We start from the raw sequence: 20,722 nt of genomic DNA on the forward strand, positions 1-20,722 counted from the left end.
ACGTCTAGAGTTTGAGTCACCAATCTCTCTGTACAATTACTCATATCCACTCTCACCAATAGATGGTCAAGAACTTGTCATTAATTACATAAATTATAAGAGAGTGCATTGCACGCGCGGGTAGCGAGATGGGTATAGCTCTCTCACAGACAGAGACATTGCTGTCGTTTTACTATAACCACTCTTTTTTTTTTTCTTCTCTCTCCATCTGCCTCTGTGTCTGCTTTACCATTCTCAAGTCGTCTTCTTTTCTCTCTCTATTTTTTTTAACTTCACAGTTCACACAAACAGTTCGCAGTAGGGTTTTTAATCTCTACTCTTCTCTTCATAGAGTTCTTCGAGAAGATAAAACCTAAATTAATCTAACACCAAACAAAGCCAGGACGAAGTGGCTAACGTTTGTCTCTTCAAATTTCAGAGACCTGACTTAACTTTTTCCCTTTTTGTTTTTTTTTTTATGATGAGCTGACTCACTTGCTCCAAACCCTAAAATCCCATTCCCAGAATGACCCGTTTGATGGAATTTCTGCATACCCATTTGTGCTAAACTCATCAATCATGCTCTTGTCAATTAAGCCCAGTTCATTCGTATAGGTAAAAACTCCAGTGTCATTGTTTTCTGCATTGCTATCATCTGCCTTGGTTTTTAGTTTTTCTTTAAATTTGACCATAGATTTGTGATTTTGTGAGTGAAGAGCCTGATATGCGTATGGGTGGTGTAGAATTCGTATGGGTTTTGATGCATGTGGTGTGTAGGTGAGACATGGAAGGGGACGAGCGTGGGCTTGTATTGGCATGTGCAATTTCGGGTGCCCTTTTCGCGTTTTTTGGTTCTGCTTCGTTTTCTATACTATGGGCGGTGAATTGGCGGCCATGGCGGCTGTACAGGTAGTTATTCTTCCGCAATTTTGTTTAACTACTTGTTTCTTGTTGCTATATGTTATGGTTTTATGATAATTGGATGGTTAATTGATGATTTCATTTTAAGATTGAAGGCGGAATATTGTTTATAGATGGTAAATTTATTAATGTGTTGGCTTCAGCATTAATGTGGTTTATCATTGATTGTCATGTGTTTTATCATAGTATATTGTGTACTTAATGAGGCACTGAGGATGCATTTGATTGGAATCGGCAAATTGTCAAGAGGCCAAATATTATGAAGAATGTATTGACACTTGGATTAACATCAAGAATTTGGTGTGACCTAGGTGTGCCCCCCTTTTTTTGGATCAGGCACCCTGTTCATCGATTTTTGGGATTATAGGAAATTTAATTCAAAGGAGCACTCTACGAAATTTAATTCAGAGGCGCCCATGTACTTAATCCCATTGTTATTCTTATATATTTTGTTCATTGGTTGTGTGGCTCGAGTGACAGTGTTGCTCTGTCTGGATCCTAATAACTTTTGAACAAATCATTGCATTTCAAGGGCTTCACATGTATGAAATTTAAAAGCGGCGAACAAATGGAATCTAATAGTAATTTCAATGAAATCTAATAATAATTTCAAGTGAATGGTTTTAGTGAAAACATACATGGGATATCCATTTTTCATCATCATAACCGTGGACGGTTGTATCTTGCAGTTAATTCTTTTTGTTTGGTATTGATCTCGGACTTTATTTGATTCTATATTTTTACCTTGTTGCACTTGCTCAACTCGCAGATGATTGAGCCCTGTTACATTGAGTTGACCATGTGAAAAGTGAAACATTATCATTTTTTTTCCCTAAGTGGTGGTTTTTCCTTTTAATCTCTTTGTGGCCTAAGATGGCTTTTATTTGTTCAACTAACATGCAATTTAAATCTGTAGTTTTATTTGTTTCATTCCAAAAAATATATATAAATTTTGTCATGTTTATTTTTGATATCAGTTTTGATGTTATATTTGTTTGTTACATTAGTAGTTTCGGCAAAGTTGTAGCCTTTTGCTTTAAGTTTCTTTCCTGTTATGTGAATTACTTGTTTCTTGCTGATTAATGTGCCATATAAAAGTCATGCACTTTCACTCTGTAGTTGACATGCACCAAAGTAACATTGCGCTTCATTAATTCGTACTGTACATTTCCTTTCTCAGTTGGATCTTTGCTAGAAAATGGCCAGCCATCTTACAAGGGCCTCAGCTGGGAGTGCTATGTGGTTTTCTGTCCCTGTCAGCATGGATGGTTGTTATATCTCCAATTGTGGTGCTTATCATGTGGGGATGCTGGTTGATTATAATATTGGGACGAGATCTTATCGGTCTCGCTGTAATAATGGCTGGCACTGCTCTCCTGTTGGCGTTCTATTCAGTCATGCTCTGGTGGAGAACACGGTGGCAAAACTCACGTATGTATGCCCTTGTTCATTCCGTCAATATGAAAAGAGGCCTCTCTAATTTGTTAATCTTATTTGAAAATTAATCTTGTCATCTTGGACATTGTAGATTTTTTTTAATGTTTGGTATGAGAGATGTACTTTGCGCTTCATTTCTCATATTTGTTTGTTTTAAGCTATTATTTAAGGAAAAACTTTCCATTTTTAATGTCTAACCCTAGTTGTTCAACTAGGATGGTTTTAGACGTGCTTGCAAAAATTGCTCTCTATAGTAAATTTTGTTCAAAAAATGCAAAAGTCTTGTAAAGATAAGGTTGTGAGTGAGGGTAAGCATTTTGACAATAGAGATATAGATACTTCTTCTTCATCATCTTGAAAAGCCTCTGTCATGCATTAATGAGAGAAATGTAATGGCTGTTAGTGTAGGTTCTTAATATTTTCTCTAGGTTCGCTCTAAACATGAAAAGCAATGTAGCTGCAGTCGTATTGTACAATTGTGATGCTCCAATCTTTTGTCCTGGGCCCCTTTCAGTAGGGTGTATCATAGCATGTGGAGTGGCACATGGTGGAGGTTTTCATGGTTTGCAGTCTCGAGTTAAGACCAAGACAACATTTGACATGGTTAGGTGCAATGGCATTGGTCAAGCAATACTCAGTTATCTAGCCATGTTAATATATCCTTGTCACTGGCATTGACTTGGTGGTTACTGGACGGAGATGAACATATGGAGGAGAGAATTCAAATGTGCTTGGTGAGCAAAGGGAAACCGGGGGATAAAATGGGGAAATGGCAGAATAAGCAATTTGAAACATGTACAAAGAACAAATGCCGGGGGGGGGGGGGTGGGGGTGGGTGGGTGGGTGTTGATCTTGGTCTGGTTGAATAGGTGAATAGACTTAGAAGAGAGAATGTGAACAAGCTTTGTAAACCAGGTAAAGCTGAACCAGGGTACTAACCAGAGGAAATGACAGAAGCAGCAATATGCAAAAATTGATGATGAAGGTTGTAAGAGGACTAAGAACAAACAAATGGTTAATTCATTGATAGGGAAAAGAAGATGGGATTGGAGTCTTTACTTCTTTACTTTCCCCATGCTTTGACATGAATAACACTTGCTTTTCCTCTGTTCTTTTCATTATTTCTAAACCTGAAGTCCACAATTTTCTTTTGCAGGTGCAGTTGCAATTCTTCTTCTTTTGGCAGTTTCCCTACTATGTGCATATGAACTCTGTGCGGTGTATGTGACTGCTGGTAAAAATGCTTCAGAGCGATATTCGCCCTCTGGGTTCTTTTTTGGGGTATCTGCAATTGCCTTGGCAATCAACATGCTATTTATTTGTCGAATGGTCTTTAACGGTAAGTAGTGTTATATTTCATCCTCGAAGTTGTGCCTTTTATTCAAGTGGGCACGATGGAGCTGGAACACATTACACCATCTTCCTATGATAATATTAGTTCACAATTAGAAAACACGAGTCTTATTGATGCAACCAACTGTAATAGCTACAACTAATCTTATTTCTAATATATATATATATATATATATATTTGATCCCGAGTCCTTAATCCTTGCAGGGAACGGTCTAGATGTGGATGAGTATGTGCGGAGGGCATACAAGTATGCCTATTCTAAAAGTATAGAAATGGGTCCTGTTGCTTGTTTACCAGAACCTCCTGACCCCACTGAATTGTATCCTCGACAATCTCGTAGGTAAGGTCTTTATTTTCTTGCTTAAATTCAGATTTTATATTTTAGCAGCTACAGGTTTTGCATGTCTAACCGACAAAATTTTATGTGGGCTATTTCTTTTCCATTCATTTTTTTTGTGGGTTGGGTTAGAAAAGTTGGAGAACTAGATTTAGAACTTATAAGAGAAATATTTAGAGTTCTCTAAAATATAAGGATAAAGTAAGATTTCGGTTTAAACGAGGTTTTCAAAATGTGTGGAAAGTGTGGGAAAAGAAGAAGAATTGACATTAGGTGAAGAAGATGTGAGGAAAGACTTGTACTTTTCAAATACTTATGGGCTGATTGGTTTGAGTGTTTTGATTTCTATTTTGAGTTTTAAAAAACACGAAAAATGGCTAAAACATGATTTGGTTTGTGTTGTTTTTCAGAATGCATTTTGAGTGTTTTGAGCTAATTCTCTTCAAAATCCCAAAACATCGAACAGATGTTTTGGGAATTTTGAGGACAATGCTCAAAACAAGGAAAATGGAAACTAAAATAGAAAATGATTTTGTAAACCAAGCAGCACCTTAGCGTTCAATTATCAAAAACCGTGTGAAAAAAAGATTTTCTTGTTTTTTATTGACTTCTGAACTGTTGCAATCCTCACAAGCTGTGTGCTTCCTTGCTGTGAAGAAGCTTAATCAGGACTTCAAGAAAAAGATATAAAGAAGTTATAGCCACTCCCAGAAATTTTAGGCACAATTAAAGTGCTAAGATAAGTAGAAGATGCCAAGATTTAAGATTTGTCGCTTTGCCCCTAAAAAGACTAGTAGAACCTTCATTTATGACTTAAACTACAGAAACAACCAAATTTCTCGTTTTATTATATACCATTGGCGCAGCATATCTCTTTTTTTTTGACAGGTTCCTATGTATGACTTGATGCCTGGTTGGCCTTGAAACTTGTATGTCTTGTTCCTAATCAACAAGCATAGTTCCAAATTTGACTAGTCTTGCTCCGTTTTTGTAGGGCTTCCCATCTTGGACTTCTGTACCTTGGCTCACTTGTGGTGCTTCTTGTTTACTCCATCCTTTATGGTTTGACAGCAAAGGAGGCACGTTGGCTTGGAGCCATTACATCAACTGCTGTTATAATTCTTGGTATGTTAGTAAGCATTGTGTTTATATGTGATTCAGCTGTTTTCTTTGTTGTATAGTCCAAGTGCATGATTATCTGATTCTGGAAGACATTTTCTTTTCATGCATTTGCTTGTTATGCAGATTGGAATATGGGGGCATGCTTGTATGGGTTTCAACTTCTTCAAAGTCGAGTCGCAGCACTTTTTGTTGCTGGTGCATCTCGGGTTTTTCTTATTTGTTTTGGAGTGCACTACTGGTATGTTATATAATTTTTGCATTACAAACATCATGGGAGTTTTTCTTAATCTTTGTATAATCACAGTTGCTGCTACTTAACTATTTTTCTCAGGTATTTCGGGCATTGTATTAGTTATGCAGTTGTAGCTTCTGTGCTCTTGGGTGCTGCTGTCTCTCGTCATCTATCTGTTACAAACCCATTAGCTGCAAGGAGAGATGCATTACAAAGCACTGTGATTCGACTGAGAGAGGGTTTTCGCAGAAAGGAACAGAACAGTTCATCTAGCTCATCTGAAGGCTGTGGCTCTAGCATGAAACGAAGCAGTAGTGCTGACGGGGGCAACCTTGGTAATATTGTTGAAGGTAATAGTCGAAGTACAGTGCAGTGTACTGTGGATGTTAACAACTGGAATAATACTATTCTTTGTCGAAATGGAAGTTCTCGCGAGGGAATCAATAGTGATAAGAGCATAGATAGTGGACGACCAAGTTTAGCAATACGTAGTACTTCTTGTCGTTCAATTGTCCAAGAAGCCGAGGCAGGAACATCCTTTACTGAGAAATTTTTTGAGCAGAACAGCTCCTTGATGGTTTGTCCAGGTGATGGTCTTGATAGCCAAGGTGAGTCTAGCACTTCGACTTCGGCTAACCAACAGCTCTTAGATTTGAATCTGGCTCTTGCATTTCAAGAAAGATTGAGTGACCCAAGGATCACGTCTATTCTGAAAAAGAAGGCAAGACAAGGGGACCGAGAACTGGCTACTTTATTGAATGATAAAGGATTGGATCCAAATTTTGCAATGATGTTGAAGGAAAAGAGTTTGGATCCAACTATCCTAGCATTACTGCAAAGGAGTAGCTTGGATGCTGACAGAGATCATCGAGACAATACTGATAATACAATTGTTGATTCAAATAGTGGTGAAAATGCAATGCCCAACCAAATTTCTCTGTCTGAAGAGCTTAGACTTCATGGTCTTGAAAAGTGGCTTCAGTTGTCCAGACTTGTTTTACATCATGTGGCTGGTAGTCCAGAGAGAGCATGGGTACTCTTTAGCTTAATCTTCATCGTTGAAACAATAGTTGTCGCGATATTCCGTCCAAAGACGATCAATGTCATAAATACTACTCATCAACAGGTGTGTGGGGCTCTCTCTTATTAATTGTCAGGCTCACCTTTTCTTCTTGCCCCAGAACTTCCCACGTAGGCTTCTGGTCATTTTTGAAGTGTTTGCATCTGTTCATGTTGAGATTCTGTAAACTGTTATTTTTGCAGTTTGAATTTGGTTTTGCGGTGCTGCTGCTATCTCCTGTTGTCTGTTCAATAATGGCTTTCCTCAAGTCTATGCAGGCGGAAGAAATGGCTATGACTTCAAAGCCCCGCAAGGTATGCTTAATTTGGAATTCTAGAATATGCTATTCTGTATGTTAATGCTTAAATTAGACGGCATTGAACTCTTGTCTTAATGAGCAGATAATTATTTAAGTTGGGTTGGGCCTGCCTGTATCTCAATGTTACCAGTTCACCAAACTGTGACACTTTTGCCAATAGGAGATTTTTGTCATTCAGAGATTAACAGAACTAGGCAGCTACTTTGTCTATAAGAGATTTTTGCCCCATCTTTGGTCCTTTGTATAAACATAACCCTTTCCTGGCCCAGTTTCTTCCGAACAAATGTTGAGTAGGTGTAAACCTGATAAGTACCACAGTGGTACTTATCAAAACCCAGGGGTGGGATATAATCTGTATTGTGATTCACCATGGCAATTCCCTTTTCAAGTAGAAATTTGAACTGATCTTGGCGTTTCTCCTTCTCCATTTGTTCTGTTTAAACAAGTCCTTCTAGCATCAGTGATACTGAAACCCTTACAATTTGATATGGATGCTTTTATGGTAACTTTGGTGTTAATTTATAATTCTTGTGCAGGTTCTATACCTATTTGTCTAGTACAGATTTACACTAGCTTAGTGTGTAACTTGATCTACTTTTTGTAAGATTGCCGGTTGATTTTTCTTAATTGAAATTTTGCTCTTGTTACAGTACGGTTTTATTGCATGGCTACTCAGCACTTGTGTTGGATTGTTGCTTTCCTTCTTAAGGTATGATTTATGTTCTGTTTGAATAAATTCTTTCCTTTTCAAAATTTTTTTCACTTATAGGCCTGCCTGATACTGTAATGTGAAGCATATATGCTATGATGTTGTAATAATAAATGTTCAGTTTTTGTTATGGTACTGCTCGCCCTTTCATTTCATGTAAAATACCACCCCCCCCCCCCCACAAAAAAAAAAACTTAAAATTCTTTTTTTGTATAGAAAAATCTGAATGGTAACCTATGAATTTTTATCCTTGCTGACCTAAACTTCTCTTTCTGAAATGAAGAACATAAGTACAATCATAGTAGAATAAAAAAGATTACGATTGAGTTGCATTATTTCCTTTCTTCCTTGTCTTTGTGGTACTCATGGTTACAGCTGCTTTATTCAGCTTATTCTTGCTATGCATTAATTGCTGTATTATTCTGCAGTAAATCATCAATGCTATTAGGGGTGTCCTTGACTGTCCCGCTCATGGTGGCATGCATTTCTGTTGCCATTCCTATTTGGATCCATAATGGGTACCAGTTTTGGTTACCACGAGTACAATGTGCTGGTCATTCAGGGAACAATCACCCTCGTGGGAAAAAGGAGGTTTGCTCTCTCTGCCTCTCCCGTGTCTCTTATTTCCTTATGGTTATGCATGCAGACATCTTGAAGTCCTTCAACTTTGAAATTACTTGTCAATTTATGTCTCATGTAGCACATACGTGTAGCATGCACTAGTAAATAACTTCTATTTATGGCTTTTCGTACCCCTCGGTAATTGCACTGCTTTTTTATAATCTTTTGACACTTTTAGTTTAAAGCCTACAGTTTACGGATTATCCCTCTTTTATGGATATAGTTGCAGTTGCAAACTTTTTGTTTGACTTTAGTGACATCTCTCTTTTATGGATCTACTTGTGTAATATTTCTGACAGCATTTGATCTGCAGTTGCAAACTTTTTGTTTTGACTTTATTGACATCTTGCTTCTGCCAGGGTGTTGTTCTTGCCACTTGTATAATAGTATTTACTGGATCTGTAATAGCTCTGGGTGCTATAGTATCTGTACAGCCTTTAGATGATTTGGGATACACAGTATTGGCTGGTGATCAGAGAGGATCTACTTCTCCTTATGCCTCATCTGTGTACCTTGGCTGGGCAATAGCTTCGGCAATTGCTTTACTAGTTACTGGGGTGCTGCCAATTGTTTCATGGTTTTCTACATACCGGCTCTCGTTCTCTTCTGCTATTTGTGTTGGTATTTTTGCAGGTATATATATTTTTTGGCTTTATATTGACTTGTTATTTGGTCTTATATGAATGTGGTTGTATTTAAATAACATTCTGTTGTTTGGATCAACGTGTAATTCTATCAATCTGCTCCTTGCTTCTGCTGTTTTTGTAGTTGTGCTTGTGGCCTTTTGTGGTACATCCTATTTGGAAGTTGTCAAATCTAGGGGTGACCAAGTACCAACAAATGGTGATTTCCTTGCTGCTCTTCTTCCTCTAACGTGCATTCCAGCACTGCTGTCACTTTGCTCTGGATTGCTTAAGTGGTGAGTATAGTTTATAATCTTGATTCATTTGTGAGACCCAACCAAAGTAAAATAAAAAAGACGAATAATGATATCTTATTGAAAACATTATAAATAACCTTAAATTTGAGACTAGGTTCTGTGTAGGGGATAATAGGCCTCAAGTTTGAAAGTTATGGTTTTAGGAACCTACATAAACTTAGGGGTGGATGAACAATTGATTGAAATTGTTTTTTGAATTTCTGGCGGATGAACAATTTATTAGGTTGGTAAAGAGACAGGAAATTTGACTGATCGTATTTTGTCATGAAAAGATTTAGGATTGTGGCCTGATCAAAGCAAACAAGGGCTGAAGCATGTTTTTGTCGAGTGCTATGCACTACCTATGGCTGTATGTCAAAGCAAACAAGCACTGAAGTATGTTTTTGTCAAGTGCTATGCAAACATCTACGGCTGTACGTTAACAGTGTCTAGAGACAGTGACAGAGCCCGCTTTAGTCTTTTGGTATTTGGTTGTGACGGGCGGTTTTTTCTTATTCAACAATGCCAATGGCATCATCAACTGACTTAAATATATTTAATTTGAGAATAACTAAATTCTGAATTCTCAAATATTTCAAAAGCTAAAAATGTTGGAGTGGAAGCTAGTAGATCAAATCAATTTCCTTTGTAGTGGTTGTTTTGAGTGTAGAACACATTGTCAGGCCTCAAAGGAAAGTTGTTTTTAGCTTTCTTTGATTTCTATTTTTTGAAAGATTAGATATGCGTCCTACTGGTGTAATGGATGATTTGTCACTTACTAATGTTATTTGGACATTTGTTGCAGGAAAGATGATGATTGGAAATTTTCTCGAGGTGTATACATCTTTATTTTCATTGGTCTTCTTCTACTGCTTGGTGCAATATCAGCTGTCATAGTTGTTATCAAACCTTGGGCTGTAAGTTATTCTTATTTGGTGCTCATGAATTACCTTCACCCTTAATTCTCTTTAACTTATGTAAGTTGGCCTTTTGCAATTGTTGCAGATAGGTGTAGCATTTCTATTAGTTCTCATGCTGGTCGTACTAGCTATCGGTGTTATTCACCTCTGGGCTTCAAATAACTTCTATTTAACCAGGATGCAGATGTTCTTTGTTTGTTTCCTTGCTTTTCTTTTGGCTTTGGCAGCATTTATTGTCGGATGGTTTGAAGGTGACAACAATTTCCAATGCTATCATATATTCATATTCAGGAGACCTCTTTTGCTGCACTAGTACTCTATTGACTTGTCTACACTGCTTATGACATTTTACATTTGTCTTTCAGATAAACCATTTGTTGGAGCATCTGTTGGTTATTTTTCATTTCTATTTCTTCTTGCTGGAAGAGCACTAACAGTGAGTTATATCACTCTCTCTAGTCTCTAATAACAAATCTTACATTGTTTTAAACTTTTTATTTTGTTACATTCTCTATCTGGCACTTCAATTTGTATGAAATTGCTGTTTTCTTTAGGTTCTCCTTTCACCTCCCATTGTAGTTTATTCCTCGAGAGTATTGCCTGTTTATGTTTATGATGCTCATGCAGACTGTGGAAAGAATGTCAGGTTCGTTTAGATTTTCTGTTTAATTCTTGCTCCTGATTTACTTTTGTGTATCTGTCATATGAACTTACTCTGATGTTTCTATCATGAATCTTCCACTAGTGCTGCTTTTCTTGTTTTATATGGGATTGCATTGGCTACGGAAGGCTGGGGTGTTGTTGCGAGTTTGATAATTTATCCACCGTTTGCTGGGGCTGCCGTATCAGCAGTAACTCTTGTTGTCGCCTTTGGATTTGCAGTATCTCGTCCGTGTCTCACTCTGGAGGTTTGTTAATTGAATCCATGTGACTTGCTGATCTTTGTATTGCTTTAGATAGAAGTCAAATCCAATTTTTGCACTGATATTTAAAGGGTTCCTTATCGTTAAAAGTCTCGTCTTCTTTCCAACAATATGCATTTTTAAGACAAATGCTATTTGCTTTTTTTTTTAGATGATGGAAGAAGCAGTTCATTTTCTCAGTAAGGATACCATTGTTCAAGCCATAGCTCGATCTTCCACAAAGGTATCTTTGGTTTTGTTGCTACTTGCCTCTTTGACAGACATTTATGCATAGATTCCCCATGCATACTGAAAGTCATCTTAATTTGCAGTTATTGCAATTTAAGATACATCATACTTCTAGATGGTGTAATTTGTTGTGTTATTTCATCAGCATCCAAATTATTGTCCAGCTCTATTTGTTTGACCCCTTTTCCTCTCAGTTCATGTTTGAATCTCCTTCTCACACAGGCTGTCTGTAAATTTTCTATTTTCACAAGCATCATATGCACCAAATTTGAGAATTATCTTGTTATGGTAAAGTTGTTTTTGTTCGGTGCAGACAAGAAATGCTCTATCTGGAACTTATTCAGCACCACAGAGATCTGCTAGTTCTGCGGCTCTTTTGGTTGGAGACCCTATGGCTAAATATGATATGGCAGGAAATTTTGTACTTCCCAGAGACGATGTCATGAAATTGAGAGATCGTCTTAGGAATGAGGAGATGGTTGCCGGATCACTCTTCTGCAGACTGAGATGCAGAGGAACCTTTCACCATGATATGGATTACAGAAGAGAAACATGTACACATGCACGGATTTTGGCTTTGGAAGAGGCCATTGATACTGAATGGGTTTACATGTGGGACAGGTTTGGTGGTTATTTACTGCTTTTGCTTGGCTTAACTGCTAAAGCAGAACGAGTTCAGGTGAGTCAATTCTAGGAAATTGTCCTTCACCCCTTATTTTGAAATTTGTCGGGATAATGAGGTCATTTATTTGCGATTTGATAGGATGAGGTGCGTTTGAGACTCTTCCTTGATAGCATTGGTTTTTCAGACCTAAGTGCTAAGAAAATAAAAAAGTGGATGCCAGAGGACCGCAGGCAGTTTGAAATTATTCAAGAGAGGTGGTGGTGGCTTCCTGACTTGTTTATTTTCTTTTTTTGCTTTTCCTTGTAAGGGTGTTTAGTTCTCTAACTAAGTTTTTCAATCTTTTATTATACTTGTAGTTATTTAAGGGAGAAGGAGATGGAAGAGGAAATCTTAATGCAGAGACGTGAAGAAGAGGGGAAAGGTAAAGAAAGAAGGAAAGCTCTGTTGGAGAAGGAAGAACGTAAGTGGAAGGAGATTGAAGCTTCTCTTATTTCCTCTATTCCAAATGCTGGTAGCAGGGAGGCAGCAGCCATGGCAGCTGCTGTGCGTGCAGTAGGAGGTGATTCTGTTCTAAATGACTCTTTTGCACGAGAGAGGGTTTCAAGCATTGCACGTCGGATACGTACTACTCAATTAGCTCGGCGAGCGCTTCAGGTTGACTTTTACTTGTGATAATGGGGGGTACCAGTAATATATTATGATTGTTTTTGGTAGAAGTTCAAAATGATAACATTCTTGTCTAGGAAAAATGGTAAATTGAAAGAAAAATCAGGTTTAGCTGTCATGTTCTTTCTCAAGGTACTTGTTTCTAATTTTATTGCTTGTCTGCCATAGATCTAGTTTATGCACTTTCTAAATGTTCACCATGAAAAGTGGTCTAAATTTCCTTTATCTAAGCAGCGTGCCATCTATACAGTCACTAATATAACGCTTTAGACTTGTTCTTGAGGTCAGTGGCTACTATTTGTTGTGCTGTCATCTGTCTTAACTTAGTCCAGGTGTGGAGAATGTATTTCCATGGAGTTTTATTGGAGCAGAAAGCTGTACATTGTTTTTTTTTTGGCTTTTATTGTAACATAAATTTTAGTTATTGCTTGTCATGGTAACCTTTTTACTTCAGATGCTGGTAGTTCTTCGTACAGTAGTGATATTTTTTTTAGACAACTGATAATGAATTTGATTGTGAAAATTCGGTTTCTTTTTTATTAACTTTCCCTGGTGCAGACGGGAATTATAGGTGCTGTATGTGTTCTTGATGATGAACCAACAACAAGTGGCAGACACTGTGGGCAAATTGATCCCAGCATATGTCTTAGTCAGAAGGTCAGCTTTTCTGTTGCAGTGATGATCCAACCGGAATCTGGTCCAGTTTGTCTTCTAGGTACTGAGTTTCAGAAGAAAGTGTGCTGGGAAATTCTGGTGGCTGGTTCTGAGCAAGGTATTGAGGCTGGACAAGTTGGGCTTAAACTGATCACTAAGGGAGAGAGGCAGACTACTGTTGCAAAAGAGTGGAGTATTAGTGCCACTAGTATTGCTGATGGAAGGTTTGCCATTTTAATATTTCTTGGATATTATGCCTTTTATAGTTCTTTCTGATCTTAGGCTACATTTCTTTTGGTCAGTTTTTTGGAAATTTGTTTGTCCAACATTTGGTTCAACTACCGAGAATAAGTCAATGGAGAATATTCTCATTCACTCGCTGTAACCCAGTGGTGTATCTGGCGACAGTTAGGATGGCAACGACCCCCTCCAATGACAGTGACTAGTTGTCAAAATTCTACTGGTCATGAATAATGAGAAATAACTGCTTGTAGCTATTTATTTTTTCATTGCTATTACTTATCATTATCCCTATTTAAAAAATCCAGATATGTGTGTGTATATATATATATATATATATATATTTTTTTTTTTTTCCCTTTGTTCACCCTGCTTGGCTGATGGCATGAAAGTTTAGCCATGTGGTTCTCGTTTACTTCCTTGCACCTTGTACTTGACTTTTTTAATTGTACTTCTGTTTCGAGAGAAATATTGAGGCTGGGAAGGAATGCCTACAATTGTTTAGCCATGTTTTATTGTGCTTACAGACATGCCTACAATTGTTATGCAGGTGGCATATTGTCACAATGACGATTGATGCTGTTTTAGGTGAGGCAACTTGTTACCTAGATGGGGGTTTTGACGGTTACCAAGCCGGCTTACCGTTGGGTGTGGGGAATAGCATTTGGGAGCAAGGGACGGAAGTTTGGGTTGGTGTTAGACCTCCCACTGATGTGGATGCGTTTGGGAGATCAGATAGTGAAGGAGCTGAGTCTAAAATGCATCTAATGGATGTTTTCCTGTGGGGGAGGTGCTTGACTGAAGATGAGATAGCTGCTCTTCACACTGTTGTAGGCTCCACAGGCCTCAATTTGACTGATTTTCCAGAAGATAATTGGCAATGGGCAGATTCACCTTCCAGAGTATGTCCACACGCTTTTATTTGTTTTATGTGGTGATTGACACTTGACATTTGACATTGCAGAAAATGAGATAATATATAATTGATTGAATTCCTTGTCTGGCTGTATTTACGTTTCTGCGTAGGTCGATGAGTGGGAGAGTGATCCTGCAGATGTAGATCTATATGATAGGGATGATGTAGACTGGGACGGCCAGTATTCTAGTGGGAGGAAAAGGAGGTCAGAACGTGATGGGGTGGTGGTTGATGTGGATTCTTTTACTAGGAAGTTCAGAAAGGCTAGAATGGAAACAAAGGAAGAAATCATTCAACGCATGCTTTCGGTGGAAATGGCTGTCAAAGAAGCCCTATCTGCTAGAGGGGAAGCACACTTCACAGATCATGAATTCCCGCCAGATGAGCAATCACTGTTTGTAGATCCGGAGAATCCTCCTTCAAAGTTGCTGGTATGATGGGTTTGATTGCCAGGGGTTGTGCATGTTTTCTTTGCAGTCTTAACCTTTTCTTTGCTTTCTGGCCTAGGTTGTTTCTGAGTGGATGCGGCCTGCAGAAATTTTGAAAGACAGTCACTTGGGTTCTCAGCCATGTTTATTTTCTGGGGCTGTAAACCCCTCTGATGTTTGTCAGGTTTAATCTCTACCAAAATAAATGCAAGAAGTTCAATCCTTATGCGTCCCTGAGTTTGTTGTACTTTTTTTAGTAACCTTCGTTTGATAATTTCTTTAATTCGTTATTTAATGGCTCAGATGCTAACTGGGTTGTTTCATTATCAATTGAATAGGGACGATTAGGTGATTGTTGGTTTTTGAGTGCCGTTGCTGTTTTGACGGAGATTTCACGAATATCAGAAGTTATTATTACCCCAGAATATAATGAAGAAGGGATTTACACTGTCCGCTTCTGTATTCAGGTACGTCGCCAGGAACTTGGCCCTTGAGGTGTTTGCTCTGTTGTAGACTGTTTAATTTTTATATTGGTAACTTTGTGTCACAAGAAAGGTGGAAATAACAGAATGGCAACTAATTTGGTAGATTGTTCCGGAGCAATAGTTTACTTACGGCCCTTTAACATGTGCTAGGTGACTGCAGCCAAAAGTCCTACTGTATTTGTATTTGCTATGCTTAATCTGAACTTTGTAGCTGGCAATAATGGTTAATTGTCCTCTAGGAAATGCCTTCAGAGCAGAGCATGTTTTGGAAATGGAATGTCCATGTCTGGCATGAGGGATGAAAAGTATCTCTCTTGGATATGAAATATGTCTAGTTTAGTCTATTGGGAGGATTTTGTTACTCCTTGTCTTGGGTACAAAGCTGATACTTGTTTTCATCGAAGTTGTTGGGCCACGTCAATGCTGCTAGAATTTTAATGTAGAATCTGTGATTCGACCCAGCCAATCCTATGATATTAGCTTCATTCAAAGCCCCTCCTATTCATTCTTCCCAAGTACCAACATTTTACGGGGTTATGGTTCACGTATCTGGATCATGCCATAATCTGTTATGACTTTGACGCGGCTTCAATTCTCATTTAGAGAGGTGGCCACACAGTTTCTACATTGCTTCTGTTGGTTGTTATGGTGGGCACTATGTTATAACTGTTTCTTTTTTTTTCTTTTTTTTTTCTCTCGTTCACTTCCTAGGGTGAGTGGGTCCCTGTCGTGGTTGATGATTGGATTCCATGTGAAGCCCCTGGTAAACCAGCCTTTGCTACAAGCAGGAAGGGTAATGAACTCTGGGTATCTTTACTGGAAAAGGCATATGCCAAATTGCATGGCTCTTATGAGGCATTAGAAGGTGGGCTTGTTCAGGATGCCCTTGTAGACCTTACTGGGGGTGCTGGTGAGGAGATTGACATGAGAAGTGCCCAGGCACAGATTGATCTTGCCAGTGGTAGATTGTGGTCACAATTGTTGCGCTTTAAACAGGAGGGCTTTCTACTTGGTGCTGGGAGTCCATCGGGTTCTGATGTGCACATTTCTTCCAGTGGCATTGTACAAGGGCATGCTTATTCCTTGTTGCAGGTATATTCTTGGGAGCTTCTCATCTTATTGTATCCATAATGCGCTATCTTTCCATTTTTTCTTATAATGGGATGAACTGGTATAATTAGGTTTGTAAAATTGTCACCATAATGCTATTATTATTCAGGTAAGGGAGGTGGACGGACACAAACTTGTTCAAATACGAAATCCATGGGCTAATGAAGTTGAGTGGAATGGTCCATGGTCCGACTCATCACCTGAATGGACTGATAGGATGAAGCACAAGCTGAAGTATGTCCCTCAGGTACTTACTCTGCCCCTGGATTATGAATAGGTGTCCACCATTGTTACTCATTTTTCATCCTTCCAAGGGTTAATGAAGTTGGCTGGAAGTGTGATGTCTTTTCATGTAATTATGTGAATATTGTAGTTCATTCACCACTTGACGAAATCTCATTGCTGCTTCCTTGTGTTCCATTCAACAGTCAAAAGATGGTATATTCTGGATGTCTTGGCAAGACTTTCAGATTCACTTTCGATCAATATATGTTTGCCGTGTTTATCCGCCCGAGATGCGGTATTCTGTCCATGGCCAATGGCGAGGTTACAGTGCTGGGGGCTGCCAAGATTATGATTCATGGCATCAAAATCCACAGTTCCGGCTGAGGGCCACTGGTCCAGATGCATCACTTCCAGTTCATTTGTTCATTACCCTAACTCAGGTATACTTTAATTGACCCTGATGAGATGTATTTTTTTTCCTCCACGGAACTCTTTGTACTTTGAGTCAATAAACCTACTTGATATTTGACACTATATACTTTCAGGGCGTGAGCTTCTCAAGAACGACAGCTGGGTTCAGAAATTATCAATCTAGTCATGATACAATGATGTTCTATATTGGGATGAGAATACTCAAAACTCGTGGTCGTCGTGCTGGTTACAGCATTTACCTGCATGAATCTGTTGGTGGGACAGATTATGTCAATTCTCGAGAAATATCATGCGAAATGGTTTTGGATCCTGATCCCAAGGGTTACACAATAGTGCCTACAACTATACACCCTGGAGAGGAAGCACCATTTGTTCTTTCAGTTTTCTCAAAGACGTCGATAACCCTAGAACCTCTATGATATGCTGCAATGTTACCTCAGTTTTTTTACCCTCACGCTGATAGCAGGTCTGCAAAATTTTGCTGCGCTTGGGTTCATAGATCAGGTATGCTCACTGGAGATTTTGTTGAATCACCGGCCAGTTGTGCAGGATTGGTAGGTAAGAATCTGCCCCTTATATCTCTTTTATATCTACATTATAGTCCATATTCTGCCATTTCTGTTTCATTGTGCTCCAATTCATATATGTGGTGATCGTTTCCCTCATCTTTTTTCCTTTTGCTTCTATTGCAGTATGCTAATGAAATAGAGTGACCATCTATGTTCTGTCATTTATGACTAGTTTTTTTTTTCTTCAATTTTTCTCTCTTAGTACTCTCAGCTGCTAGTTCTCCTGCATTTTCACTGTTTCTCAAGGAACTTGTTTGTCGTGTATTCAGGCCGCATGTGAATCGGTTCTTAGCTGACCCAATGCCTGTTAGCAACAATTCACCGGACAGCACAGTTTTGATCTGTAGAGTCCAAGGTACATATTCCCCTATGAGCATCAAGTGCAATGAACCAGAAAGAATGCTGATCAGTTAGAATCAGGTTGTTGATGAAATGTGGAGGCTGCCTCGGCCAACATCGGTGAGGGTTCGCGGGGTGCTAAATTGTACATGTGTAGGTATTTATTTAAATATAGTTCTGATCATGTAAATCAAGAGGAAAAGGGAAAAAAGAAATAGTGAAAGAATCACTAACATCCAATACAGAAAGCTTTGTAGCTGGAAAAAAGAGTGTAGTTTCAGCTACAGTTTTGAAATGCTTTGTACTTTGTAGCCTGAACAGCCCATTTATTGTGTATAAAACTATAAATGCTTAGCTTATGCAATATAATTTTAATTTCAATTGATATTCAATTTAGCATTAAAGTCTCTTTTCCTTAATATCTTATGGTTGTAGAACATCTTGTTCTATGCAGCTGACTCTACTGTTGAAAATCTTCATAAAATGTTTGGCGTTGAAAATTGTTATGATGGAAGCCATTAATAATGGCACAGGAGTTTCTCTATTGGCCAATTACCTCTAAAAGAAATCAGTTGTCATAATATGCATCCAAGTAATGTTTCTGTGGCTTGTATTAGACATGACCCAATGGGGCCTTTGAAGTGGCAGAGAACCTGTGAATTGAAGTAAAAGCAAAAGAACAACAGCAGGAAAACAAAAAAGAATAAAATGAATGCACCTAAAAGTGGAAGAAAGAATCATGCACCAGAATGAACAATATTACCAACAAAACAACAAAGAAGAAGCAAGAAATTTTATATCTCCTCTCCAACTTCAATTAGGCAAAAGAAGAGAGACCCTTGAACTTTCCTTCTTTCCTCAAAGATAATATCCATCTTTGTTGTCTCCCTTGGCTGCAAAAGTTTTTAGTTCTTTCCACTTTGTTTCCTCTCTCCCTCTCTCTCTCTTTTTCATTCAATGCCACTCTCAATACTTCCCATTGCCTTCAATCCTCTTGGTCTCTGCAATACCTAGCAGTAAAATAATGTCATATTCATAACAAATCTGTATTATATCTTAAACTGATCTCATATATCTTTAATGGGCAAAGAAAATTCCAAATAATATGTATTCTTTATTAAAATCCTTGATCATGTTATTGGAAATTCAAATTTTAATCATTTCCTGAACTTTCAAAGCCACCAAAAAGGGCACTTACTTAAAAAGAGAGAATTGATAAGTACTTCTAATATAAGAAATGATATTAAAAAGGAAATTAAGAGAGAATGAACACAAACAATGTACCTTCTTCGATGTCTTTTTCATCCTTACTTCATACCTTTCTTGGCACAAATCTGTTAACCATGCACCTGGACTTACCAACTGCCACCCAATAAAGAAAAAAGAACAAACAATGGTTTAACACAGTCTCCATATCATAAAAATGCTAAATACCGTCTCGACTTTGCATATTCGAGATTAAGGAACTTACAAGTAGACTTCTTTGGACCAACTTGGTTCTTTTCTTCGGCCTCTGAGGAGGTTTACATCCTTTCATTGCCATGAAATCCTCTTCCTTCTCTTTGCTTGACAATGTAATGAACAACTTTGGCCAAACTGGCCCTTTATCCTCCTTTACAATATCCAACAAAGCCTTTCCATTATCATCCAACCCCAATGATCCCCTAGTTGTATAGTATCGATCCTCCTTTTTGGGTGAAGTCACCAATGTCTGGTTATTCATCAGCAAGTTGGTCCTGCACAGAACCAAATTCAGATATATTGTAACTAACTCACAGATGATGCTTTGTTCTAAAGAAATAATACTATCATTATTAGGAAACCTTCATATATTCTTGATACAATTTCTCCAAGCCAGAAATTACATGATTAGTGATCACATATTATTCATCTCCTTTCATTTGCATATACCTTTTGGCAACCAAAAAAGGAATAATTCACATAATAATCTCTTCCATCTCCTCAAATGAAAAGGGGGAAAGGGGAAAAAAAATGGCTCATAGAATCAAATGCAAGCAAAATAAGATATCAAACTCACAGCTCACAGCCTATGACAAATTTTCAAACTTTTTAATGAAAAGCAGACAGTTTCTATGAAATGCAAACAAATTGCTTTCTGGGTTTGCTTGTGTACTTACTTGTTGCCGCGATGGGGATGCGGAGAAGCTGATTCCTTCTCTGCAGTGTTAACCCTAGATGTGATTTTCTTCTTTGCCAAACTGTCAATTGATTTAGATTTGTTAGGCAGGTCGTGACTTTTCTTCACTTTAGGAAGCCTGTGCTTCTTTTTGCTTCCCCACTGTAACACAAAATCTCTTTCTGTTCCTCTACTCCCTCTCTGACTCTTCCCTTCCTTGTCCATCACTAATATGACTATATCCCTTCTCTGCTGGAACAAAAGCCAAACGTACTGAGTAGTAAATCACTAGAAAATACCAATTTGAATGTTTTCAGGAAAGAAATCAAATATAAAGAAAATCATTAGACAAATTGTAAGAAAAAATTTACTCGCAAATGAAGGAATTTCTAAAGAAAATTGCCAGATAGAGGAATCTGCACGAATCCTATCTACTGACACTGCATTTTCAGAAAACAAAAGATTAATCATTAGTAAAATATACAAAACCAGAACATTGCATGGCTTCATTCATTGGACTTTCAACTTTCAAGCAATCACTAACTAGTAACTAGCCAACAATGATATAGAACGCATAAAATTCCAAATTCTCATATTGGGTTTTCATTTCTTGTCAGGAAACAAATAGAATGTGCAGAGAAGGAGAGGAGAAATTACAAGGAGGAAGCTTCGTTGAATCCAAAAGCAGCCAAAAAACTTGGAAAGGCTGAGTATTTCTATTCCATGAAACAAAATTCCTGAGAAAGTAAAGGAATTGAAGATGAATGATGAGTCAATCTGACTTTTACCTTCACCAAAAATCTCTCTCAAAGTTT

The 20,722-nt window shown here is 38.0% G+C and overlaps 2 protein-coding genes across 9 annotated transcripts; one reads left to right on the top strand and one right to left on the bottom strand.

Moving 5' to 3' along the window:
* The first annotated feature begins 215 nt into the window (after positions 1-215).
* Positions 216-18,162, top strand: LOC120016263 (calpain-type cysteine protease DEK1). Of its 4 annotated transcripts, XR_005471937.1 has the most exons (32): positions 216-594; positions 757-888; positions 2,081-2,331; positions 3,494-3,676; positions 3,896-4,031; positions 5,023-5,153; positions 5,274-5,388; positions 5,482-6,508; positions 6,646-6,756; positions 7,412-7,470; positions 7,899-8,061; positions 8,451-8,724; positions 8,860-9,010; positions 9,816-9,927; positions 10,016-10,181; positions 10,296-10,366; positions 10,485-10,576; positions 10,676-10,838; positions 11,005-11,076; positions 11,395-11,760; positions 11,845-11,960; positions 12,063-12,360; positions 12,931-13,250; positions 13,817-14,168; positions 14,293-14,613; positions 14,690-14,794; positions 14,949-15,077; positions 15,807-16,187; positions 16,315-16,452; positions 16,634-16,870; positions 16,976-17,420; positions 17,701-18,162. XR_005471937.1 is itself a non-coding variant. In XM_038868948.1 (31 exons), exons 2-31 carry the CDS (start codon positions 764-766, stop codon positions 17,279-17,281), a joined length of 6,471 nt encoding a protein of 2,156 aa, XP_038724876.1. In that variant the 5' UTR covers positions 216-594; positions 696-763; the 3' UTR covers positions 17,282-17,308. The 4 variants fall into 4 exon arrangements, 3 of the variants coding, with proteins under 3 accessions (XP_038724876.1, XP_038724875.1, XP_038724877.1); XM_038868948.1 differs by lacking the exon at positions 17,701-18,162 and having other exon boundaries at positions 696-888; positions 16,976-17,308; XM_038868947.1 differs by lacking the exon at positions 17,701-18,162 and having other exon boundaries at positions 723-888; positions 16,976-17,308.
* Positions 18,163-18,353: 191 nt separating this feature from the next.
* LOC119979966 lies at positions 18,354-20,722 on the bottom strand. Of its 5 annotated transcripts, none has more exons than XM_038822596.1 (6): positions 20,565-20,722; positions 20,279-20,347; positions 19,909-20,156; positions 19,242-19,506; positions 19,055-19,132; positions 18,354-18,780 (listed from the first exon to the last, which is right to left on the bottom strand). In XM_038822596.1, exons 3-6 carry the CDS (start codon positions 20,130-20,132, stop codon positions 18,721-18,723), a joined length of 627 nt encoding a protein of 208 aa, XP_038678524.1. In that variant the 5' UTR covers positions 20,133-20,156; positions 20,279-20,347; positions 20,565-20,722; the 3' UTR covers positions 18,354-18,720. The 5 variants fall into 5 exon arrangements, with proteins under 5 accessions (XP_038678524.1, XP_038678527.1, XP_038678523.1 ...); XM_038822599.1 differs by having other exon boundaries at positions 18,354-18,771; positions 19,909-20,159; XM_038822595.1 differs by having other exon boundaries at positions 19,909-20,159.

Source organism: Tripterygium wilfordii, chromosome 15 (assembly GCF_013401445.1).
Source record: "Tripterygium wilfordii isolate XIE 37 chromosome 15, ASM1340144v1, whole genome shotgun sequence".
Lineage (NCBI taxonomy): Eukaryota > Viridiplantae > Streptophyta > Magnoliopsida > Celastrales > Celastraceae > Tripterygium > Tripterygium wilfordii.